Source organism: Aspergillus piperis, assembly GCF_003184755.1.
Source record: "Aspergillus piperis CBS 112811 unplaced genomic scaffold BO85scaffold_13, whole genome shotgun sequence".
In the NCBI taxonomy this organism is placed as follows: domain Eukaryota; kingdom Fungi; phylum Ascomycota; class Eurotiomycetes; order Eurotiales; family Aspergillaceae; genus Aspergillus; species Aspergillus piperis.
Genome location: NW_020291603.1, coordinates 228847 through 252704, shown reverse-complemented (window position 1 = coordinate 252704; position 23858 = coordinate 228847). Strand labels below are relative to the sequence as shown.

The window sequence follows — 23858 nt, the reverse complement described above, 5'->3', positions numbered from 1 at the left end:
GATGGCGAATGATTGCCATCCAGATAGTTAGTATTCTCGGTTTTCAACAACTATTCCCTCCCTCGCGCGCGGTTGCAGGACGATGCGGTGATTGGTCTCTGACTGGTCAGGGGTTACTTGTGTCGCTTCCTTTTGGATATCCCAAATCAGTCCCTCGTTTTTCTCCTCTCTCGTCTCCAGCAGTTAAACTACATTTCCGTTCTCCGCAGAACCCGCTCCGCAGCTTGATAGTAACGGCAATCATTCGACCTGACATTGCTCCTGGCACAGCTCGGTGGGATGCAGTCATGGAGTCGCAGAGGCAACTATTGCCTCTTCTGCACCTTCCAATCGGTGTCACGTCCCGTCAGGACATTTGTGACATCTCCGGTGCTGCAGAGATCCGTAAGGCCTTCCAAGAAACAGCGCCATCTACAAAGCCTGGAAAAGAAAAATGAGGGAGCTACGGTACATATCCATAACCCTACCCCACCACTTGTCTATTATGTTTGATTTTAAACGGCTGACTTTTGATCTACGTGTAGTCTTCCAAGAGATCTGCTCCCCCATCCTTCGCTTCAAAACGGAACACTCGACAAACGCTTGCAGCCAAAGACTTCGCGGGCGTTGTAACACACGCTTTAAGCATCTACCGACAAAATCTTACAGATAAAAATGACCCAGCTTTGGCTAATTGGGCCCGGTTTGAACGAACCATGCTGAATGCATGCAAACTAGACGAGCGAAAAAGTGTTGGTCCCTTACGCCACATCAAGGATGCGCTGCATAGATCTTACCTCCAAAACGGTGTTCGGGGTTTAATCAACGAGCTGGAGTTTCACATGTACGCAGAGGATGTCACGTCGAGATACTCAGCCCCCAACCTCGAAGCACAGAAGAAGGTGGCGGATTTGCGACGCCCGGCCGAGTGGTATCCGCAAGCGCGCGCTTTGCAACGAACGATTCATCTGCACGTGGGACCAACGAATTCGGGAAAGACGTATCACGCGCTGAAGCGTTTGGAAGCATCCAAGCGCGGCTTTTACGCTGGCCCTCTGAGGTTGCTCGCTCAGGAGGTTTTCCATCGCTTCCAAGCGAATGGAACCTCCTGCAGTCTCATCACTGGTGATGATGTCAAGATTCCGGAAGATGGAAAGCCCTCCAGAATTGTCAGCAACACCGTTGAGATGGTCAGCTTGGGAGATCAATATGAGGTCGGTGTTGTTGACGAGATCCAAATGATCGCGGACCCTCACCGTGGGTGGGCTTGGACTCGTGCCGTGCTCGGTGCGCGTGCCACGGAACTGCATCTCTGCGGTGAAGTCAGAGCTGTGCCTTTGATCAAGGAATTAGCTGCCTTGACTGGCGACAAGCTCGAGATCCATCGGTATGAGCGACTGAACCCGCTGAAGGTTCAGAACCGCAGTCTCAAAGGTGACCTGAAGAATCTCCAAAAGGGAGATTGCTTGGTTTCATTCTCTCGTGTCGGTATCCATGCCTTGAAAGCAGACATTGAAAAGAATACTGGAAAGCGGGCAGCCATCGTTTACGGAAGTCTGCCAGCTGAGATTCGGACCCAGCAAGCCAGTCTGTTCAACGACCCCGACAATGACTACGACTTTCTCGTTGCTAGTGACGCCATCGGTATGGGTCTGAACTTGTAAGTTGCCTCTACATACTGTCTATGTATCGTATCTAACTGTAGCAGGAGCTGCAAGCGCATCATTTTCGAAACGTTGATTAAACGGGTTCCCGGAGGCCTTCAGAGACTTAGTGTTCCTGAGATCAAGCAGATCGGTGGACGCGCTGGACGGTATCGGTCTGCCGCGCAACAGCAGGCAGACAGCTCCGAGGAAGACACCAACGTCGGCTATGTGACTTCTTTGGAAGATATTGATTTACCTTATATTCGCGAGGCAATGGATAGCGAACCCCCACCGCTCGTGTCGGCCGGTATCCTTCCTCCCGACTCAGTCTACCAGAAAGTTGCGGCATACTTCCCGAGCAATGTTCCGCTAGAATACTTGATCAAACGCTTGATGGTGGTCTCCCAGGTCCACCCGCTGTTTTTCCTGTGTGACCCTCGCAACCAGCTAGAGAATGCCGAGGTCATTGATACTGTCGATGGATTGCGGACGGCAGACCAGCTTACATTCATGGCCTCACCCATGCACACGAGGCTCATTGCAGGCCGCGACGCTGCCATTGCTTTTATCAAATGCGTCGCAGAGCATTCCGATGGTCGTCTGCTAGACATCCAGGCGCTCAACCTTGAGATCTTGGAAGAGCCGGTGTCCGGTAACAAGGAGTACCTTAACGAGCTGGAGACCTTGCACAAATCTGTCATCCTGTATCTGTGGCTCAGTTACCGGTGTGGCGGAGTTTTCACGGATAGAACGTTGGCATCCCACGTCAAGCAGCTGGTGGAGGAGAGGATGGTCAGAGCGTTGACTGAATTTTCGGCCAACAAGAAGCTCAGAAAGGATGCCTCTCTCCGCCGACAAATTGCGCTGCAAAAGCAGATTCAGGAGCAGAAACGGCTGCTCGCCGATGCAGATGTTGACTCATACGGCACCGAAGATGAGACCGCCGCTGTTGATCTGTCTGCTGACGAGGAGCAGATGGAAGAGCAGCTACAAGAGCAGTCCGAAGAATCTGGAGAAGCTCCCCAAGCGCGCGCTGCATAGATACCATATACACACATGTAATATAGTTTTTGTTGAGATGATCATGTACATAGCTCAAAACTCGACTCCAGAGACGCCACGACGTCCTCTCTACCAAGCACATTATACACAGTACAACATGAGAGTAATTACATTGACTTTTTATACACTGTGTTATACTCAATGCGAGCGTAGATAACTAGAGCTGCTTATCTTATCGGTGGCGGATTTCCCGAAAACGCCACAACGATTTTCCGCGCCAGTGAGCTTTGCCGGTTCCAGAACCGCGGAGAGAAAGACGCAGTCCTCGCTTTGCGACCAGAGGAGTGTTTTGCACTCTCTCGCGACATCCTCTAATCATTACTCCAGTCATTCATCCATACCACCTCATTTCTCTAGTGCCGACAAACAACCGCAATTCCCTCCATCCGCCATGGACGACCTCCAGTCGCTGGAGCTCTTTTCGCTCGTGTCGCGGATAACGAGCGAAATCCAGAACCATCTCGGCGTCAACGACAAGACGTTAGCAGAGTTTGTGATCGACCAGCACCTAAAATGTGGCTCATTCGCGGATTTCAGCAAGAGCATGGAGGAGATGGGCGCGGAGTTCCCTCGGAGTTTGCTGGAGAGTATCGATCGTCTGGTGCTTACGATGCATCCGAAGTATAAGTCGAAGAAGACCGAAACGACGAATAACTCGGCCGGCGATGATGATATGGATGTTTTGGATGCGCTGGAGAAGAAAGCGCGCGTTTTTAAGGGGTTGGCTGTGCCGGATAAGGTTCAGCAGTGGGATGAGGAGAATGTCGAGGAGGGCGATGCGAAGGCTGATGCTATGGATGATACGTTTGCTATGCTGGAGGGATTGGCGGGCAAAGCGCGTCAGGATAAACCTTCCCCGGCGCCGCAGTCATCGTCGTCACGGAATGACCGCGGCAGTACTAGGAAGCGCAGCAGAAGCCCCGATTACGATGATCACCGACGTGGACGCAGACGCCATGATAGATACCGGTCTCGATCGCGATCGCACAGTCCTCGATATAGCAAGAGGGGTGGTGATGATGAGGTGGATGAGTTTGGTCGGTCAAAGAGCAAATACAGCAGCAGGGATGATTATCGCAATGGACACAGTGAGCGGAGGAGTCGCCGGGATCGCGATGAGGATGGCGGGTACTTCCGGAAGCCGCCGCCTGTGGAACTGGATGATCAACCGGTGCTATACAAGGTCTACGATGGACGTGTCACGGGAGTGAAGGACTTTGGCGCTTTCGTGAACTTGCTTGGTGTGAAGGGCAAGGTGGATGGCTTGGTACATGTTTCGGCCATGCAGGAGGGAGCGCGTGTTAATCATCCTTCCGATTTGGTGTCTCGCGGCCAGCCGGTCAAGGTCAAGGTGGTTAGCATTCAAGGCTCTCGAATTGGGCTGTCGATGAAGGAGGTAGATCAGGTTACTGGTCTCGATTTGATCCCTCAACGACGTCTGGCATCTGGCGCAAATATGGAGCGTCTTGACGGCATGACTGGCAAGGATAGATATGGTAACCTGAGTTCTGAAGTGCCGGTTATCGAAGAGTCGGATGGAAAGCCTATGAAGAATAGGAAGCGCATGACTTCCCCTGAGAGATGGGAGATCAAGCAGTTGATTGCATCTGGCGCTGTCTCCGCAGCAGACTATCCCGACATCGATGAGGAATACCATGCTACCTTGACGGGTGAAGGCACTTTTGAGGAAGAGGAGGATGTCGACATCGAAGTCAGGGACGAGGAACCGCCCTTCCTGGCTGGTCAGACTAAGATGTCTCTGGAACTCTCTCCGATCAGGGTCGTGAAGGCTCCCGATGGCTCTATGAACCGGGCTGCTATGGCAGGAACAAATCTGGCCAAGGAGCGACGAGACATCAGGCAACAGGAGGCCCAGGACAAAGCAGCTGAGCAAGCGGCGGCAGTCGACCTCAACGCGCAGTGGCAGGATCCTATGGTTGCGCCTGAAGAGCGGAAGTTTGCTGCTGATCTGCGCAGTACTCAGCAGTCCAAGCCGGATGACTCGGTCCCCGAGTGGAAACGGGTCACCATGGGCAAGAACCAGTCTTTCGGAAAGCGGACCAGCATGTCCATCAAACAGCAGCGTGAAAGTCTGCCGGTCTACAAGTTCCGCAAGCAACTTCTCGATGCTGTACGCGATAACCAGCTGCTGATTGTTGTCGGAGATACTGGGTCCGGAAAGACGACGCAGCTGACCCAGTACCTGGCCGAGGGGGGTTATGCAAACAACGGTATTATCGGTTGTACGCAGCCTCGTCGTGTAGCAGCCATGTCTGTTGCCAAACGTGTGGCGGAAGAAGTCGGCTGTAAACTCGGCGCGGAAGTCGGATACACGATTCGTTTCGAAGATTGCACGAGTCCTGACACTAAGATCAAGTACATGACTGATGGTATGCTTCAAAGAGAAGTTCTCCTGGACCCGGATTTGAAAAGGTATTCTGTCATCATGCTTGACGAGGCTCACGAACGAACCATTGCCACCGATGTTCTCTTTGGATTGCTCAAAAAGACCATCAAGCGGAGACCGGACCTCAGACTTATTGTTACTTCGGCTACGCTGGATGCTGAGAAGTTCTCTGAGTACTTCAACGGTTGCCCTATCTTCTCCATTCCCGGTCGTACATTCCCTGTTGAGATCATGTACTCGAAGGAGCCCGAGTCCGACTATCTTGATGCCGCTCTCATTACAGTTATGCAGATTCACCTGACAGAGCCCTCGGGCGATATTCTGCTCTTCTTAACAGGTCAAGAGGAAATTGATACTGCCTGCGAGATTCTATACGAACGGATGAAGGCTCTAGGGTCAACAGTACCGGAGTTGGTCATCCTTCCCGTCTACTCTGCTCTTCCGAGTGAAATGCAGAGTAGGATTTTTGAGCCTGCCCCGCCTGGAGGTAGAAAGGTTGTCATCGCTACGAACATTGCTGAGACGTCTATCACTATCGACAATATCTACTACGTCATCGATCCTGGTTTCGTCAAGCAGAACGCTTACGATCCCAAGCTGGGTATGGACTCTTTGGTTGTCACGCCCATCTCGCAGGCGCAGGCCAAGCAACGTGCTGGTCGTGCAGGCAGAACTGGTCCCGGAAAATGTTTCCGGTTGTACACTGAAGCCGCGTACCAGTCAGAAATGTTGCCGACCACGATTCCCGAAATTCAACGCCAGAACCTTTCGCATACTATTCTCATGCTCAAGGCGATGGGCATCAACGATCTGCTGCACTTCGACTTCATGGATCCTCCGCCAACGAACACTATGCTTACTGCTTTGGAGGAGCTGTATGCACTGTCGGCTCTAGATGACGAGGGTCTCTTGACTCGCTTGGGTAGAAAGATGGCAGACTTCCCCATGGAGCCGGCCCTCGCCAAGGTTCTCATCGCATCGGTCGACATGGGATGCTCAGAGGAAATGCTGAGCATTGTGGCCATGCTTTCCATTCAGTCGGTCTTTTACCGTCCCAAGGAGAAGCAGCAGCAGGCAGATCAGAAGAAGGCCAAGTTCCACGATCCCCACGGTGACCACTTGACTCTTCTCAACGTTTACAATGGATGGAAACATTCCAACTTCAACAATGCCTGGTGCTTCGAGAACTTCATCCAAGCCCGTCAGATCCGCCGTGCGCAGGACGTCCGTCAGCAGCTGCTTGGCATTATGGATCGCTACCACCACAAGATCGTCTCCTGCGGAAGGAACACCCTCAAAGTACGCCAGGCACTTTGTACAGGATTCTTCCGGAATGCAGCTCGCAAGGACCCTCAGGAAGGGTACAAGACTCTTGTCGAAGGCACGCCGGTCTACATGCATCCCAGTTCTGCATTGTTTGGCAAACCTTCCGAGCATGTCATCTACCATACACTGGTTCTTACAACGAAGGAGTACATGCACTGCACAACCTCCATCGAGCCCAAGTGGCTCGTTGAGGCCGCCCCGACTTTCTTCAAGGTGGCACCCACCGATCGTCTGTCGAAGCGTAAGAAGGCCGAGCGGATCCAGCCTCTCCACAACCGCTTTGCCGGCGAGGATGATTGGCGTCTATCCGCACAGAGACGGCAGGGTCGTGGTGGAGGAGGTGGTACCTGGGGTTGATCTTCAGATTTTTCGTGGCTATCTATTCCACTCCTTTTGCTTTTGCATCTTTCTTTTCCTTTTCAAATCATTCTTCGGGCATATATATGGTAGTTTAAAACATACCCCTTACGAATCTTGACGCGACGCCAGATGGCGCGCTTTTCCACTCTTGGCTAGAGATGTATTCTAATGAGATATTTGTGAATGTGTCAAATAGACTGATTGTTGCTTCCAACTTGTTTGATATAGTTTCTAACACCCAACTCATTTCCCCCCTCCCCCCGTTAATAACCTCCCCCACCACATCATCAGCATCAAGCCCGACTAACCCTCTCCCACACCAACACCGGCTTCATCTTCTGCTCCTACCACCACCCCAAACACCATCAGCAAACAACCGCCAACCATCACTGCCAATGTAATAGTTTGTACTCACCGTCCCCATCTCCATCAATCCCAACCCAGACAACCTCAACCTCCCCTCGGGAGAAATCACAGCCTGCCGCTTCTGCGACCCCTCGAACTCCACCGAAGACGCCATGTCGACCTCATGATGCACAATCGGGACGCGGCCCTGCTGCTGCTGCCTCTCATCCCCATCACCAGCATCACCATCATCGCTACTACCACTGTATTCAATCCAGTACCGGCCCGCGTACATCACCCCATCATTGGAATTCTCCCACACCTTCTTGGCAACTTTCGGCAACACGCTCACGGTCACCTGGCCGTCTGGGGTATAGACGAGGGTACCGCGGGCGTCCAGGCCCATGGGGTGGTAGTGGGTGGGAGCCTCATCATCTTGGGGATTCGGGGGCTCGGCGATGTAGGAGATGAGGGTCCAGGCGCCGATGAGGGAGGATTTGGTGATGGGGGTGGAGTTTGGGGTTGGGAGTGGGGACATTGTATGATGCGATAGACGATTTTGCTTTTTGATATTGGTTTGAGGGTGGTAGTAGGTCTAGTTTGGGGGGACTATACTTACGGCGTCGAGGGGAGGGGGGAGGTATAGTAGTATACTAGTCGCAATGAACTTAGACGGTCGCTAGATGCCATTGCCGACTGAGGGATATGTGACAGTACCCTTGAGTTTATGCTTCTGCAATGTTTCGGTTTGGGAACTACTACTTGTGGGTGATGATTATATTGGGAAAGCAAGGGTGTATGTACAGATTGGGAACTCTGCGCATATTGGTCTGTGGCTACTACTGGTGTTGGGACTGTGATTGAGTCATGGGAGGGTGAGGATCTACATATTTTCTTGGATGGGTACAGAGTTGGGGGTTGGAATGGTGGTAGGTTCAATTGTGCTACTGAAACTGGGTTGGGGATATTTGAGTGCCTGGTTCGGGGCAAGTTGATGGGGGTGCCTGAGCCGGATATATATATAATTTAGACATTCGAAGTTCCTTGGGTGTGGCTGCCAACTGTAGTGGCTTTCTTGAGAGCTCCTGCATGCTGTAGAATAGTAAGTGACAAGCATGGAGTTAGTGATTTTCTATTATGTTTTTCATTTTTCAAAAATAAGAAAGATGGATCAATGGTAGATGGTTGTTGGCTGTGCCTACCCGGGTAGACAAAAGTGACAAAAACGAAAAACCAAAAAATGCTTCCACGCGGATTCGAACCGCGGACCTCATGATTACTAGTCATGCGCTCTACCAACTGAGCCATAGAAGCTGGTTGATTTATTGTTTTTTCAGCCCATGGTATAACAATGCGACAATAATGGTAACGGAGAGATGGAAAAATCAGCTCGGTAGGTACATCGTCATGGATGGAACAATCGGAATACGACAGGGTTTATACTAGGAGTGATGGAGCCTCGCCCCTCATTCACTATAGTAGATCAGCACCCTGTTAGCCTTTATTACTACCAGTGAGTCGCCTGTGAGTGTTAGTCTGAATCGCCGTACTGTCTGGACCATACTTGATCTGACCAATGGGAGGCCAGATACATTCACGGCAGCGGATCAATTCATCTGCGCAGGACTTTCCAGAAGTCTACCGGCGAGCCTCTTATCGCAATATTTTCATCCACTTACGATTATCTTCCTCTATAATATATATTTACATATTTCCCAGGAATACGCTTGCTAGCTGGACGATCTTGTCCATTCAACTTTGCCGTAGTGGCACTAATAAAAGACCAATTCAGCAGTCGCAAAACTCTGAAGGTCTGAATCGGACGAAGTTCCTGCCGGCCTACTACTAATCCTCGTCGAGGTCCAGTCCCCGGTCTTTTGCATAACACGAGCATCTGCATTAGCCCAAAATGTCTTCCCACGAGGGTCAGCTCCGCAACAAGAGGAGAAAGTTGGACAATGGCCAAGATGTCGATGCTACTGCCACCATATCTTCGCACACGCAGCTTCGCTCTTCCTTGGCTTTCCAACAGAATCCCACTGAATCCAAGCAAGGTAAGTAACATCCTGAGCCAAGTCACGCATGATGTTTTCAATACTCATCAAAACAGGTATAAGAAAGTTCAAGGACTTCCTCACGTCCATTGGGCAGAGTGAGGATGAGGCTGAAAAAGCCAAGAAGTTTCGCATCCTCAAAGCATACTGTGATTCGCAATTCTCACGGGTAAACGAGAACGAAGCAGTCTGCTTTACCGATCTGGTCCAGACCTGGAGCTTTGCGGATACCAACAACAATGAGTCGTTACTGACTGTTGTGCCCTCTGTCCTCGCTCAGTTCCTCAAGACGGTGTCCACCAACCTGGAATTTCGGGATTTCGGAGTGGCACTATGCAAGTATCTCCTTCAGAAAGAACAGCTGAGACTGTTCAACCGTGGCTTGACCGCTATCAAATCAAAGGAGCATTTGATTTCTCCCTGTCTTCGTCTTCTCACGGAGATGGTCAGCTTCGATGGTGGAGCTGTGGCGCGCCACGTCCATGCTGCGCGGTATATCACATTCAAACGCATCGAAGTCTTTCTCACCCCCAACAAAGCTCAGCTGGAAGAAATATTAGAGGCAGGCTCCAAACCTACACTGCGCAGGAATGCTCAGAAGTATGTCCTTGCAAACCTGCGATTTTTGCAATCAAACGGGAAGAGTGATATTATTGAGCAACACAAAGTTATTAGAGCATTCTTTGAGTACATTAGGAAAGACCCAAGAGATATCATCTTGGAGACTATCAGGTGTATTGACAAAGACATTATCCAAGATGCTTCGATTTCTCGCATCGCAAAGAGCAAGTTCTTCAACCGATGGAACCTGGAGCGACTCGTCACCCTCTACGGTTATGATCGTGAGTCAGAGGAGCCCAACCCGGCGAATGTTTCCACTACCGACGAAATCCACAAGATTCTGATGAATGTCTGTACAAACACCGAACTTGGAGTCTTGCTTCCAGAGTCTGGTTGGTATCCACATGGAAGTGATCCCGCGGCGCTACCCACGGACGATGACACACTGATCGATTTGGGTCTTGATTCTGCTCTTCATATCGACAAGTACAGCCAGTCTGTACCTGTTCGCAACGGAACACTGTCTTATCTGATCCAGACCCTTCGCCCGGATACCGACAGTCTCCAGATTGAGCTGTTAGTGGCCATCTTCAAGGCCGCCCCGGAGCTAGTTGCCGATTTCTTCACGAAGAAGAGCATGTTTACTGCGGACCCAAAGCCGACCCCAGCATGGATGGCCGAGTCTGCGCTTCTCTTCTCCGCCGTACAGCTGCTTGTGCCCTCAAATTGTGGCTGGAAAGACAAGTTACCTCCGACACCGCCGCCCGTTTCCGTGGTCATTGAGAATGTGCTTCCTCGCCCTCTGACCCAGAAAATCCTTACCCGCTGCTTGAATATGAATGCTGAGATAGTAACATTGTTTGCTGTTCGAATTTTGACAATTGCTTTCAACAAACTGCGGGCTGTTCTCAAGATCTTCAACGCCGACCATGGGGTCAGCCAACCCCTGTGGACACAGGCGGCAAGCAAGCTGGTTGCCGAGTTCAGTCGCCGGTGCCCCGGAGTGAAGGAAGTCATTCTGCTCTTCAAGCGAACGGATAAGGATGACCTGCAGCAGCAGGATGCTGTCTCAGAGCTTCTCGCTTCGTTCTACGAGGTAGTACCGGATGCCGCCTTCGAGGAAGGACTTGACGTTTCACTCATTTTGGTTGACGTCTTGAAGCGATTGGATGAAGGCAAGCTCGACGAGGATGATACCGAGTCAGTGCTGAGCCAACTGCAAAACATCATGAGAATCATCAAACAGTCTACCTCCATGCGTTGGTGGCAACAACCGGGGTCTATGCAGTATTCCGCTTTTACGTCAATCCTAAAGGTCCTGGTTCAAACAGCTTCAAGATACTCTCTGCGTGAGATTGACCAGCTGCTGCGGACCGTCCTCACCGAGCACTCTGTCCTGCAGAACCCCTCCTCGTTTCCCGCAATTCTGTCAAGCTTCGAAACTTCAGACTCGGAGAAACTCCAGCGCCAACTATCGTTCTTCGATAACTGCGCCTGCCGTATCGCAAAGAAACCGGTTCACTATCAAGACCTCCTTGACTCCTTGGTCGAGGGTGCCTCCAACCCAGTTAGTCCTCTGGTAGCTGCTGTCATCGAACAGTGGCCATTCGTTGTCAAATCCGGAGACGCGGCTGTCGAGAGTGCGGTGGTTGCCTGGATTGCTGAGACGCTAGGAAGCTTGAAGCGCGCTGGAGAAAATGCCAAGGCACTGAAAACCGCGCGGGACAAGCTGATGGAGAGTGCTGAGAATAAGAAGTCGAAGTCGGCTCTCAAAAAAGCATTGAAAGATGCTGAAGATGCTGAAGACGACCATGAGATGGAAGTTGATGCTCCTGCCCAAGACACTACAACTGCCGCCAAAAAGGATGAGGTAGACTTGGAGGAGGTATTCGGAACCGTACCGACAGAAAGTACCACCCACAATGAGCTGCACCGATGGGAGAAGGATGACATCGAGGTGGCGGTTGAGCAAGGCCGGATAGCCGAACTGGTTCTCTGCTTGTGCTCGGCATACGAGGAAGTGAGGAAGCAAGCATTCACGAGCATTGTTCGTTTCATGGGCAAACTTAAGGTAGGTCAACCGTTGAGCCGGTACCTTCTGCGGAAATCAGAATAGAAAAACAAACTGACATACTCGCAGGAGTCTAAATATGTGGAATGGCGATCAGTCTATATCCTCACGGGAGAGCTTCTCGAGACTGTCAAGCAGATTGGGCTTGAATCGCCCGTACCGTGGATTGTAGGGGAGTGCGCGTCCAGCTGCTTGACTGTTCTCACGAATCCGATGCACAAAATGTACGGCAAGGTCAACAAGTTTCTGCAGAAAGCTCCTTCCTGGGAGGTGGAGAAGATCCCATCCTACTGGATTGACAAAATCTTCCTGCATGAACCGGAGCTTGACGACGGATATTTCGACGAGACTAGCTGGCTCCTTGATTTACTCATCAAGGGTCTTCGCACTGAAGCTGTATGTCGCTGTCTTCCCTTTCTTACACCATCATGTTACTCATTCAAATTATAGGATATGGACATCTACCGCCGTGCGAAGGTCTTCGAGAGAGCGCTTGCATTCTACGAGTCGCCTTCGGCAGGCTACTCAGCCAAGAGAAAGGTCTTGCAATTAGTGTACCGCGCGACGCAAGTGCAAGGAAGCACAACACTTGTCACGAGAGCGGGTATTCTCAGCTGGATTCAGAGTCAAATTCCGACTGTCAAGGGCAAAGAGACGTCGACTCTTGCGGCCATTGCCGACTCCTTGAAGCAAACCTCGGATAATGATCGGGTTTCAAAATGGAGTGGAGGAGCCGCTTTGCGAGCGGTAGAGAGCATTGTGGGCTAGTGTCCGGTCGTAGGAGGTTGGATATGAACGATGCTGCCCTCAATCTAGGCGCTTGGCTGCATAGTAATTGTCATCCGAATCAGGCGTATAGTTATTAGAGCAATCCGTAATGGTCTGTTTAGTCAGTTGTGGAAGGAATATGAAATCTGATAGGTTAATCTGATCTTGCATTGTAGTAACCAAGTACACACTGGCCTCATCTTTGCGCCATTGAAAGACAGGCTATTTTAAGAGATGGAATGTACTATAAGACATACCCCAAACGATGGCTTACTTCATAAGGATTCTGCTCTGCGTTGGGGTTGGTTGCTGGCGGTACCGAGGGTTGAGTTGCTTGGGGGGAACATGGATGACTGAAAGCGCAGTGAATGATGGGCAGGGGAAGGATTAATTAGTAAAATAATAGTAAACAGTCACTAACTCCTCTGTGTGAGAAGGCGCTTGATTTGCAGCAGTAAGAATGGAAAATCCCGACAGATGGAGAAATTGGGGAGAAGGGAAGAAGTGAAGAACAAGGTGTCGACAAGCTGACAGGCGACCTTCCCCATTGGGCAGTGCACACGTTTTGAACTTCGTTGCGGTCCGGCGGTCCTCGACATCTTTGCCCGCAACTTTGCCCAAACTCCCCTTCCCCTTCACCACCTCTTCTGCTGCTGCCCCCTTTCTATTTGTTCCCCCACCAGCTTTTGTCCTCCTTCCATTTACTCTACTGTCTATCGATCTATCCGAGACCAGTTGGGATTCCCTCTACACAAACAAATCCGGCCACACGGTTTGTTGCACCGCTGGTGCCCCTCATCTGCTTCCCAACGAGCGCTCCTGGACCTTTGACCGATCGAAGCTCCTCTCTCCTCCGCCTTTTCCCTTGCCACTGGCAAGCGGCTTCGCTTCCTGCTTGCCCACTCATCATCTATCCTCTACACACTACACAGTACACACCTTTCACGCCCACAGCCTAGCCTCCGTGTCTCGCAGTCTACCTCACTCGCCTTTTCTTCCTTGTCTTGTCCCGCGATAAATTCCAACTCCACCTTTTCTCATCCTTGAACTGTCGGCGACCAATGAGATCGACGTAACGGCATACCGATAGCATCCCACACACCCACCTCACCCCAAGCCATCCTCATGGCGCGACGGTACCAGATCGATGAGCTGCTATGGCTGCGGTCGTCGCCTCTGGTCACAAAGCCTACCAATTTACCGCCGGTAGAAGAATGGATGGGGTAAGTTCGCTCTGCCTGCTCCTTTGCCTTATCAATCAATTGCGATATCCCGAAACTGACGCAGTCATTCTACGTGCTAGCCCAATCCCCGATCCAGCTACCCAACGGAAAGCTACAAACTCGCGAGACCCCAATAACCCCCATGAATCGACCCCCAGAAGGCCCAGTCTGTTTGAAACTCGTCATGTGTCCCGGAATTCCAATTCAGGTAATAACCATCCTCACTCCTTCTCACACGATGTTGAATACCCCCGTGTCCATTGTTCTTTTTACTTGGATTGAAAATTCGAGGATCTTACTGATGCATGACGTCGTTGATCGCCCATAGAGGACATCATTCTCGGACCTCCCAAAACTGCTTTTGCTTCGGCATCTCGTATACCCGGTAAAGGATCGATAGATGCTACGGAACGATCGTCAAGGCCTAATGACCAGGATGACTCGAAGAACGACCGTTTTAACTTACGGGAGAAGTTCTTCAAGGACCGGGAGTCTGGTGACAGAGATTTTGACCGACGAGATGGAAAGTTAGGAACATTCAACAACAACAACAACCGGCGTGGGGACAGGGAGGACTGGAACAGTGGACGCCCCCGCCGTACCTTCGGCCCCGAGGAACAGGATCGAAAGCCGAGACGCAACGGAGAGTTTGATCGGTGGGAGAACCGCGACCAGCGAGAACCCAACAATGACCGAGGAGTTAGAGATAAGGATGCACGATTCTTCCCACGGAAGGACGGCACGCCCGGACGTGCGAGACACGAGGGAAGTTGGTTTCGTGAGGAGAATACCCACGACGCGCCTGATGCGGAGGAGGAGAAGACTCCGATACGAAACAGGGAATGGCGTCGGGATCGGCACGGTGCAGATCGTGACTGGACGCGGGGAGCCAAGTTCGAACAGGATCCCGAGTGGATGGATTCGACTGATCGAGATGAGCCTCGCCGAGTGCATACACAAGAAGACTTTGAACGCTGGAAGGAAAGGATGAAGGCGGGCTCCTCGCAGGTTCAAGCCGAAGAAAAGGAGGTCCCCTTGGAGACGACCCCTGCTCCTGCCCCCGCGCCGAAGCCAGAGCCCAGGCCTACAGATGGTGAGATTTTCAGTAGCAATGGCGCTCCGTTCACGTCAGATTCGGCCATGGAGCGGTTCTTTGGATTGCTCGGGGACTCCAAGCCACCCCAGGCGCCTCCACTACCCCAGGAGATCAGCTCTCCTCCTCCTCCTCCCATGATGGAACAAACAATGAAGAAAGAGCCACTTCCAGGAAAGCTTGGAAAGTCGTCACGCTTTGCTGGACTCTTCTCGCCACCACCGGGAAGCCCGGCCAAAGAACCAGAAACTCATCCAGAGACCAGGTCGTCGCCTTCGATGAACACCGTCAACACTGATGCCGACCAGGAAGGTTTCCAGCGCATCCTGCAGATGCTTGGTGGAGGAAAATCGCGCAACGCGACACCTCACAATGACCCTGTTGCATACAACCGGCCTCCTTCGCAGGTACAGGCCGAACAGATCCGGAGTGCTGTTTCATCTCCTGCTCGAGATCAACTCAAGCGGCAGGAGTACCTGGCCATGCAAGAGACAGTTGCTCGTGGTCCTGGCCCTAACCCTTATGTCCAGGAGACACATGCTCGAGACCGGGAACATCTACTGCGACTGATGCAGCAGGTCCGTGTTAGTCCCGTTGCCAACCAGGGTGCCCAGAGCCAGCCCCAAAGCGCTGGTCCTGTCGGCCCGGCCCCCGGTTTGTTGAGCATGCCGGAAGTGCTTTCTCCCCCTCCAGGCATTCCGACCCCGCAAAAGGGCCCCAACTTCTTGGATGACCCTGCGATAGCAAACATGCAGAGACCCGATGCTGAACATCTTCGTCGCCGGCCCGCAAACGGGCCCCCCATGGGATATTTCGAAGATATGCCGTTCCCTCAGGGCGGACAACTTCCTATGACGCCCGGCGGAAGCAGAGCTCCCCAGGCTCAAGGCCATCCTGCTATGGGCATGCAGAGACCTCCAGGCTTCGAGCATTTGCCTCCTCCTGGATGGCCAGGACCTCAGATGCCCCCGCAGCAAGCTGCTGGACCCGCGCCTTTGGCACCTCCTCCGGGTATTCCGACACCTACACGCGGCGTCAACCCAAGTTACATGTCGAACATGATGCCCATGCATGCGAATGCACCACCCCTCAACGAGCGTGAACCCTTCCCGCGTCCTCCCCCTCCAGGCATGATGCCTCCTCCCGGATACATGAACGGACCCCCGCCAGCCGGTTTCCCACCCATGCCGCCGAACGGTGATGCTCTCATGGGGCTTCCTCACCGTGGCCAAGGGCCTTTTGAGGGCAACCCTGGACCTCAAGTGCCTCCCCCCGCTTCCAGACATTTGTTGGATATGTTCGGCCAAGTTGGCGGCGAGGCCCCGCGCGGCATGCTCGGGCCTGGACAGTTCCGGTAGGGGTTGCGCGAAGTCCGGGGTGGTTCGTACAGTGTCCTAGGGAGGCGAATTCAAGGAGAATGTGCAAACGCCATATGAGATATGTCCTTGATCTTCTCATACTTATGTCTTTGTTACGCCAGAACAATGCACCCTTCTAATCTTCTTGTATCTGATTTATCTATGTGTGTGTGTATTTGGTGCATGACAAAGGGCTAGTTTGATGGAGTTCAGGAGAGACCTAGCCACCTGCTGAGGCTTGGGACTGATGAGGAGACTGTATCACAGCCGGACTCGTTTGTGTCTGGATGTATAACAACCCTGGGGGATTACATAAAGGAAAGCAATAGGCAGATTGCAGATCTCCGAGATGTGATCTAAAGCCATTATATTGCAGACCTGAATCACTAGCTGACATCATGGCTTCAATGAACCTATTGCTTGAACCGTGCTTAACCTGTAGATGTGTGTAGGCTATACTTGGCACAGGTGCCTGAGGCGAAGTAGCTGTAGTGAATGACCGGTGGACTCCGCGCTACCCACGATTAAGCCATCTCGCTTCCCTTTCCTACTTCCTACTTCATACTTGTTCTTCCTACTTTATCCCTTCACGTCTGCTCGAGGATTCGGCGACTCTGACTCTGACCGCAGAGCTTCCACTCCAACTCATCTGTATAAAGATACATCATCCCAAACCTCAGGTGAGTAGGTTTCTATGAGCTGTCTTCTACACCCGGTTGATGATAACCACGATGATGGCACTCCCAAACGCGTGAATAACCCATCCTACTATCGTCTCAAGAACCACTCTTGACAGCTTGTCCTACAAGACAACCAGCCTTCGCTAACCTTCAATCCCCACACAGCCCATCCGAATCCATCCACATAGAGCAGATATCCATCCTACCACGATGACCAAAACCATCGACGACAACATGAACCCAGAAACAAGTGTAAGTACAGCTCCATATCAATCCAGATCCAACAATCCGCCATTTCTCATTCTCCATCCCCTCCCACACTGAAATCATCTAATTACTGTCCATATCCTAAACCTATCCAGACCACAACCGCCATGACCACAACCATCACTCGTAAAAGAAGAGCAGTCTGTGATGATAATGACAACGACTCCTCCAACAACCATACCTCCACAGGCTCTCTCAACAACCTCACCCCCAACGCAACCAACAATGAAGAAAACAGCCACCAACCCTTCAAACGCCCTCGTCTCCCTTCCCCATTCACCAGACAAGCTGAGCGGTTTGAAGAGGCCTTGAACAGAGAAATTGAAGACCAGGAAGATGCTCTCCGCATGAACGAGTACCGGATGCTTGCGGTGCGGGCCTTGGAGAACGAGGCACATGATAGAGCGTTTAGGGATGCTATGGACGTGAGCTCGACTTATCAGCAGCACCAGCAGTATACCTCCACACAGAATCCATCTGTTGCTGCTGCTGCTACTGCTGTTGATGAGGACATGGACATGGATGTCGACGGTGACGATTATCATAACCCTCAACCTGAGGATTCTAACGGGAATGGAGGAGGTGAAGAAGGACAAATGGTAGTAAGTCCCCCCACAATGAATAACTCCGTTCCCTGTTTCTGGTGAAATATGAATAGCAGCATCATTCTCACCATCACTCTCATCACAACCAGACACCCACAGTCCAGGAGACAACACCACAATCAACCATCCCAACCCAAAGCGGCTGCCTAACCAGCAGCCTCATCGGCCTCGACAGCAACAACAATTTCACCCCCATTTCCAATCCTTACCCCATCCCCACCCCCAGAACTAGACCAAGCAACAACAACAACAACAGCAATCTCGACTTCACCATCTTCGAAGACATCGTCATCCCAGACAGAGGGGGTCTACTATCCTTCTCTCCACGCCCAAACCGAGTAGCCTCAATGCTGCCCGGTTACCTTCATTATCCCTACACCAACAATAACCATCATCATCACAATGATAACCAAGAAGTACGTGCCTATAACCAAGACTGGGACTCAGATAAAGAGAACATCAATAGTAATATTGTTGCTGGGACCGTCCACGATCCGGTGGGAATGATCACTGAGACTGAGGCTGAAAGTTTTTCGCAGGTTGTTGATCGTTCATATCATGATCATTATGATGCTGATGCTGATGAGGATGAGATGAGACTCGATTATGATGAAGGTAGTCCTGCTGGTGCTGGTGCTGCTGCTGGAGGTGGAGGTGAGAGTGGAAGATGGGGTTCTGGGGTTCCTACTTGGAGAGTCGAGTCGGAGTCAGAGTATGCTGATACGGAGGTGGATCCTGATGATTTGGGACTGGGGGTGCATGATTACGCGAATCGGAGGAGGAGAAGGTATCATCGTTTGAGATGGCAGTCGCGGGTTTTGGGCTCTCAGGATAGGGGGTCGGTGGCGTTGAATAGTAGTAATGTGCTGGTGCCGAGGATGCTTGGGGAGGGGATGCAGGGTGATGGTGCTGGTGGTGTTGCTGGGCGTGGAAGGCGCGGGCCGAGAAGGTTGTAGGTGTATTCAGTGGGTGAGGGTGAAGTAAGGTGGCCAAGTTTGTTGTGTGTTGGGTTGGTCGGGGTCCAATTTGCCTGCGTCGGTATTTCATTGAACTGTGAGTGTATAGTATCTTGATCGGGAAGCGTGAAAACCTCAGATAGTAATGTATTTCCTCTTAAAACTAGAGCAACTAAAAAGGAAATGTGCTATCCTGTCGCGCTCATAAATATCATTATCACTGAAACAATTGCAAATAATAGCCAGCGCTATGGCAGACCTAACTAAATCGCAAAACGAGACCGATTTCAGATATAAAGCGAAACAACCAGAACCTCCGAGTACGCCGGTCTCCCCTCGGTCAAATTCGCTGGGCCTGAATCAAGCAAACCCATAAATAAAAGCAGCATGCAAAACGAAAAGAACCGTCATAAAACCCGTAGCATATAGTCGTTGCTTATCATAATGGATTTCCATTCAAAACACGCCAAAAGTTGGTCGGAATCCAGCTCCAATCCTAATATCCCTCGACGCTGTCTTGGCCCTGAGATGAAGCACCCCATTAGGGTCCTTTTCGACATCTGCGAACATTCGAAGGAGATCCTCAATTGTATCTCGTCCCGCTAGGACTCCGTCGCCCATAGCTCCGGTAATAACAGCCGTCTTATGTGTCTGCAATTTGAGCAGGTAGTCATCAATAGAATTATCGACGATAAGCTTCACAAATTCGACCTCGCTTTCTTGCCCGATTCGAAACAAGCGGCAAAATGCATAAAATCCAGAGCGTTAACAGCTGCACCAGAATTTTATTAGGCAATATGACTGGACAGAATTATACATACCTGCTCCTGAATAGCTTCGTTCCACCACAAGTCAACAAGAATGCATTTGTTGGCGGCTGATAGGTCTAGTCCTATGCCTCCAGCCTTCAAACTGGCAATGAGAACCCTCACTTCGCTATTCTTATCACTAAACGTCTTCATATTGTCTTCGCGGACTGATAGACCCAATTTTCCGGTCAACTGTAGAAAGTTAGCCACCCTGGGTTCTAAGTATATTTGAGGTCTTGTTTGCTCACGAGGACAAACGGCCACCCTTCTGCTTTGCACATGGTAGACAGGATTTCAACGAAATCTAGAAACTGGGTAAAGATGACTATCTTGTCCGAGGATTCCTGGGCAAGCCACTCTGTAAGAATTTCGCGTATCTTCGTGAGTTTCGCACTAGGCATATGCTGGGCACACGCTCCAATCCAGTCCGTATCCTCGTCGGCGTCCGGCTCTTCATCCGTTTCGTCTGCTTGTGGCGCCGTGATCTGGCGAATGCTGCTCCTAGATTGTTTCTTGGTTGTGGTTCTCTTTTTGCGCTGTTTTCCCTTCCAGATAGTTGCCCCGTGAATCGATGCGGGTTGTGTCTTTTCGTTACCCTCTTCCTTAAAATAAGCGGCTTCCGTGATCGAAACACGGCAGTTGACGCATTTAGGCTCCATAAGCAATTTGTCCTTGTCCATCCGTAAGGAGTAGTAGCACTCCTCACAATATAAATGCCTGCATGAAGTGATCACAGGGTTCACTGGTGCAGATTTGCATATGGGGCAATTTGTCCTGTCTAATCTTTCTTCCCAGACCTCTCTCAGATGGAGCTCGTCCATTAGTTGGCGGAAACTTTTAGTCAGTGCTGTCTCATCCCCATGAAGCTCTGTGGCATACTGGCCCGTGTCTCCATCATTACGTTCATTAAGCACTGTCGTGTTTTTTCTCACTGATGAGAGCCATTGAACTATAGTATTTGACGGATTTGATTCCCCACTTCCCTTGGCAATTCTAGTAAGTCTTTTCATCAAGTTCCCTTCTGAAAGCAGCCTCTTAACTATGCACTGCGTTGTAAGCAAATGACTGCAGAACATACGAAGCATCAAAATCATTGATAGAAAGCATCGATACTGTGCCAACTTGGGTTGATCGAAATGGGCACAACCTGATTCAATGTCAGTGATATTCTCCTGAAAAACTTATCATGGCAAAATATGTCTCTGGCGTACCATTGATGTTTTCTATGAAGACCTCTGATATGGCGTTGTAAAGCTCTCGTTCGACGGCGCAGAATTGCACCCTGACGATTCTTTCGTTGACATCCGGTAGTTTGATTACTGGCAGTGAGAAAAGTCGACTTTTGTGTGTTCGCCGAAACAGAAAAGCTCGCAATAGGTTTACGAGACGGTCATGGCCTTCGTCATCCTACAGAAGGATTGGCTTTAGATTTCCTCTCCAAAGATCAATGGAAGTCACGCACGCTGCAAAAGTTCTTTATGAAAAGTCCAGCATCTTTGATGCCGGGAACGCCGAGAAAGTCGAAAAGCGGATAGAATTCTTCTAGATGGCTATGAATACTATGTCAGAAACCACAAAACATTAAACGCCAGTCAGCAGCTGAACATCAGGTGCGAGCTTACTTGTGCACTGGGGTTCCGCTTAGAATCCACTTATAGTGGCCAGTCAGAGAGCGGACGGCGATCGACACTGAGGATATGTGATTCTTGATGGTGTGGCCTTCTGCAAATTGGTCGTCAAACCTAGAACTCGCGATTGATGCCAAAAGGTGAGATTGAGCGGGTGGGAGACAGCATACCATCAAGAATGATTCGGTGAAACTTGATTTTATGTAGCGGACCGACCTCTGTATCGAAGGATTGATCCCACCAGGCTGAAAGCTTCTCGTCGTCCTTCATACTATCGGTGAGCTTCATTGGTGGATAAGATCGCCTGACTTCATCATATGTAGTGATTCTGATGACTGCGTCAGTATACCACCTGATATTGAAAGAGCTGCATGGTACCCGTACATAACATCATATTTTGCGAGGCTTCCTACTGTATTGAGGGACTCAAGCCTTGAACTAGCTTTGTATATAAGGACATCACCAATTGCTTTCTCGTCACAGTGCCTGTTGATCTGTGTTTTCCTGTTCAAGTCAGACTGAAAGTTGGGTACATAGCATTGACCAAAAATTACCAGTGAGTGACTAGGTGCGACGGAACAACAATGAGCGTCGTCTTCTCAGGATCCTCCGGATCAGAAGGTTTTCCATCTACAATATTTGCTAGACCCAGATTAGCTGTGCCACTTTTTCTTTCCACATGCACTCACCCAGTGCTTGAATAGTTTTCCCGAAACCCATGATATCACAGAGGAGTCCCCCAAAGGGTCCCTCTGACGAACTTTCGCGGTCACGCTGTTCTAATCTTAGCCGCAGGTCATTCCAAGATATCGATGTATATTCTTCTTACCATAAAAGCAGCCCCAAGTAGCTATTCGTACCTGTCAGCTAGTATAATAGTAATAAGGGGCATATGCACACGAACCTGATAGTGATATAAACTTGTTTTCATTCCCTTGATGTTCCACCCGAGTTTTCCATCGCTTCTCGGACTGCATGTGAACTTGCGAGTAGCTTCAAGAATTTTCTTCTTGTCAGATTTAGCCTCCTTCTGATCCACACTCGGAATGGTAGCGACAAGTCGTTTGAGTGCTTTCATCTTATTCTTGTCAATAGAAGCAGGTATCGCATCCAGTGAAGCGTTGACATGTGCATCTTCCGCGACTCCAGAAGAAAGGAGGGATTCTAGGTATTTTTTGGTACCCAGGGGCCCTCGCTTCGGTCTTTTACTGGGGCCAGGGATTCCGTTGTCGAACCCTCTATCTTTGCGCTTACGGGGTGCTCTCTTCGACATCTCCCTCTTCTTCTGGCGCGCAAGAACAACAGCAAGACCGAGTTCCTTGCTCTTTCGCTTTTCTTCTGCTGAAATCCTGTTTTGCCGTCTCTTTTTCGGCTGCGGCTCGACAGGGATTGCATTAGAACTCTCGGACTTTTGCTCGGTAGGAGCCTCTTTTGAAGTGGATTCATTGGGCTCGTCGATGTCTGAGAGAGAGAGATCACTCTGGTTTTCGATGGCCTTTCTCCTTGCCACCCTTTCCTTCCGAGCGTATTCTTGTTGCCTTGCTTTTTCCAAGCGTATCTCATCTGCCACAGATGGCTTCTCCAAACCATCAAACCATTTCTTGATAGAATTGAATCTAGGGCAATCAGTTAGACTCAGTCTGGGACATAATGATAAGATACACTAACTGCCGCTTTGATAGGTCAGTCCTGGTACTAGCTTCAAGCTCCTCGTCAGGCCATTCTGTTGGGCAGCTTTGGTCTCCAGTGTCATCCGGGAAGTCTTCTACCGGAACGTCAGTGTTCCCAGAAGTCGAAGATGAGGATGATAATAAGTCGACACATGACGGTGCGGACAGCCTTGGGTCTTCCTCATCATCGGCAGGTGCAGCTGCTGTGCCTGCATTTCCTGTTTGTGAAGCACTGGCGCTCGAGTGAGGTGCAACCTGCGAAAGCTGTTGAACAGGTGAACTTGTGTCACCTTCTGGATTGAGCCCCTGAAGTAGTTCGAGAATATTTTGATCATCTGGAGACATCGAAGGCACATCTGGTCCCAAAGATGGAAGATACAACGAGGCATATTCTTCCTGCGGCACGAATAGACTTTTACCAAATCCTGTTTGCGCAGCGGGTACCTGATCGTTTGGTACAGAAAGAAATTCAGATGGCGAGTTTCCTGTATGCCGGATTGCTAGCAAGAAGTCAGTATCATCCGCGAAGGTGACTGCAAACTTTGGGAGGCCTTACGATTGTGGATATCAAATCCCAAGTTAGAAAGGAAAAAAGCCTGCCTGGAATTGTACTGTTGCCTACGGCGATCAATTGCCTCCAACAGAATCTGTTGCGGATCGAAGCTTTCGGATTGGAGAGAAGATCCTTGCTTACCGGGCTCTTGAACATCTTCAGAGCCTGCTGCTGCTTCCTGCGTGATCTTAGGTGGTTCCAGTTCCTCGCTAGAGCCTTCCATCTTTGCTTGATTCGCCGATGGCGTACGGAGGATTTCCGTATTGAGCAAGCTGATTGTGAGGTTGTAGAAAAAGGATGATAGTAAGAGAAAGGGGGTCGCACAAGGATCTACGAGAGCTCTGGCTAGAGGAGAGAGAAGAGGAGAGGAGTGAGAAGGGAAGAGGGAGGGCAGGGGGAGAGAAGAGGGTTTATATAGAGAGAGAAGGAGGAATACG

At 50.7% G+C, this 23858-nt stretch overlaps 6 protein-coding genes and 1 non-coding gene across 7 annotated transcripts; 4 read left to right on the top strand and 3 right to left on the bottom strand.

Moving 5' to 3' along the window:
- The first annotated feature begins 27 nt into the window (after window positions 1-27).
- BO85DRAFT_423897 (ATP-dependent RNA helicase SUV3) lies at window positions 28-2791 on the top strand. Its single transcript, XM_025658029.1, has 3 exons — window positions 28-447; window positions 525-1639; window positions 1688-2791. Exons 1-3 carry the CDS (start codon window positions 280-282, stop codon window positions 2664-2666), a joined length of 2262 nt encoding a protein of 753 aa, XP_025514003.1. The 5' UTR covers window positions 28-279; the 3' UTR covers window positions 2667-2791.
- A 4282-nt stretch (window positions 2792-7073) lies between these two features.
- BO85DRAFT_489480 (uncharacterized protein) lies at window positions 7074-7663 on the bottom strand (the record flags this gene model as incomplete). Its single annotated transcript, XM_025663607.1, has 2 exons — window positions 7074-7124; window positions 7196-7663. The coding sequence occupies 2 exons, from the start codon at window positions 7661-7663 to the stop codon at window positions 7074-7076; spliced, it is 519 nt and encodes a 172-aa protein (XP_025514002.1).
- Window positions 7664-8366: 703 nt separating this feature from the next.
- Window positions 8367-8439, bottom strand: BO85DRAFT_t178. Its single transcript has one exon. It is a non-coding gene; the product is annotated as a tRNA-Thr (tRNA).
- Window positions 8440-8820: 381 nt separating this feature from the next.
- On the top strand, window positions 8821-12739 carry BO85DRAFT_450729 (NPA1/URB1 family protein). Its single transcript, XM_025660446.1, has 4 exons — window positions 8821-9179; window positions 9236-11811; window positions 11881-12207; window positions 12262-12739. Exons 1-4 carry the CDS (start codon window positions 9035-9037, stop codon window positions 12577-12579), a joined length of 3366 nt encoding a protein of 1121 aa, XP_025514001.1. The 5' UTR covers window positions 8821-9034; the 3' UTR covers window positions 12580-12739.
- A 473-nt stretch (window positions 12740-13212) lies between these two features.
- Window positions 13213-16677, top strand: BO85DRAFT_423888 (uncharacterized protein). The gene is made up of 3 exons (XM_025658028.1): window positions 13213-13802; window positions 13883-14010; window positions 14131-16677. The coding sequence occupies exons 1-3, from the start codon at window positions 13705-13707 to the stop codon at window positions 16251-16253; spliced, it is 2349 nt and encodes a 782-aa protein (XP_025514000.1). The 5' UTR covers window positions 13213-13704; the 3' UTR covers window positions 16254-16677.
- Window positions 16678-16838: 161 nt separating this feature from the next.
- Window positions 16839-19028, top strand: BO85DRAFT_479025 (uncharacterized protein; the record flags this gene model as incomplete). The annotated part of the gene is made up of 4 exons (XM_025662925.1): window positions 16839-17185; window positions 17296-17802; window positions 17895-18757; window positions 19004-19028. Exons 1-4 carry the CDS (start codon window positions 17144-17146, stop codon window positions 19026-19028), a joined length of 1437 nt encoding a protein of 478 aa, XP_025513999.1. The 5' UTR covers window positions 16839-17143.
- A 72-nt stretch (window positions 19029-19100) lies between these two features.
- Window positions 19101-23644, bottom strand: BO85DRAFT_497531 (putative SNF2 family helicase; the record flags this gene model as incomplete). The annotated part of the gene is made up of 16 exons (XM_025663997.1): window positions 19101-19472; window positions 19583-19762; window positions 19819-20519; window positions 20649-20717; window positions 20782-20977; window positions 21033-21120; window positions 21193-21292; window positions 21369-21526; window positions 21583-21702; window positions 21753-21840; window positions 21888-21972; window positions 22028-22048; window positions 22103-22659; window positions 22786-22814; window positions 22867-23368; window positions 23425-23644. The coding sequence occupies 16 exons, from the start codon at window positions 23642-23644 to the stop codon at window positions 19218-19220; spliced, it is 3369 nt and encodes a 1122-aa protein (XP_025513998.1). The 3' UTR covers window positions 19101-19217.
- Between the last annotated feature and the right edge of the window lie 214 nt (window positions 23645-23858).

Excerpts from the sequence above, each read along its gene's own strand:
- BO85DRAFT_423897 (XM_025658029.1), top strand. The coding sequence starts at position 280 with ATGCAGTCATGGAGTCGCAGAGGCAACTATTGCCTCTTCTGCACCTTC. Across the intron at positions 448-524 it reads AGAAAAATGAGGGAGCTACG|TCTTCCAAGAGATCTGCTCC; the intron begins GTACATATCCAT and ends ATCTACGTGTAG. Across the intron at positions 1,640-1,687 it reads ATCGGTATGGGTCTGAACTT|GAGCTGCAAGCGCATCATTT; the intron begins GTAAGTTGCCTC and ends TAACTGTAGCAG.
- BO85DRAFT_450729 (XM_025660446.1), top strand. The coding sequence starts at position 9,035 with ATGTCTTCCCACGAGGGTCAGCTCCGCAACAAGAGGAGAAAGTTGGAC. Across the intron at positions 9,180-9,235 it reads TCCCACTGAATCCAAGCAAG|GTATAAGAAAGTTCAAGGAC; the intron begins GTAAGTAACATC and ends TCATCAAAACAG. Across the intron at positions 11,812-11,880 it reads GTTTCATGGGCAAACTTAAG|GAGTCTAAATATGTGGAATG; the intron begins GTAGGTCAACCG and ends ACATACTCGCAG.
- BO85DRAFT_423888 (XM_025658028.1), top strand. The coding sequence starts at position 13,705 with ATGGCGCGACGGTACCAGATCGATGAGCTGCTATGGCTGCGGTCGTCG. Across the intron at positions 13,803-13,882 it reads CCGGTAGAAGAATGGATGGG|CCCAATCCCCGATCCAGCTA; the intron begins GTAAGTTCGCTC and ends TCTACGTGCTAG. Across the intron at positions 14,011-14,130 it reads GTCCCGGAATTCCAATTCAG|AGGACATCATTCTCGGACCT; the intron begins GTAATAACCATC and ends GATCGCCCATAG.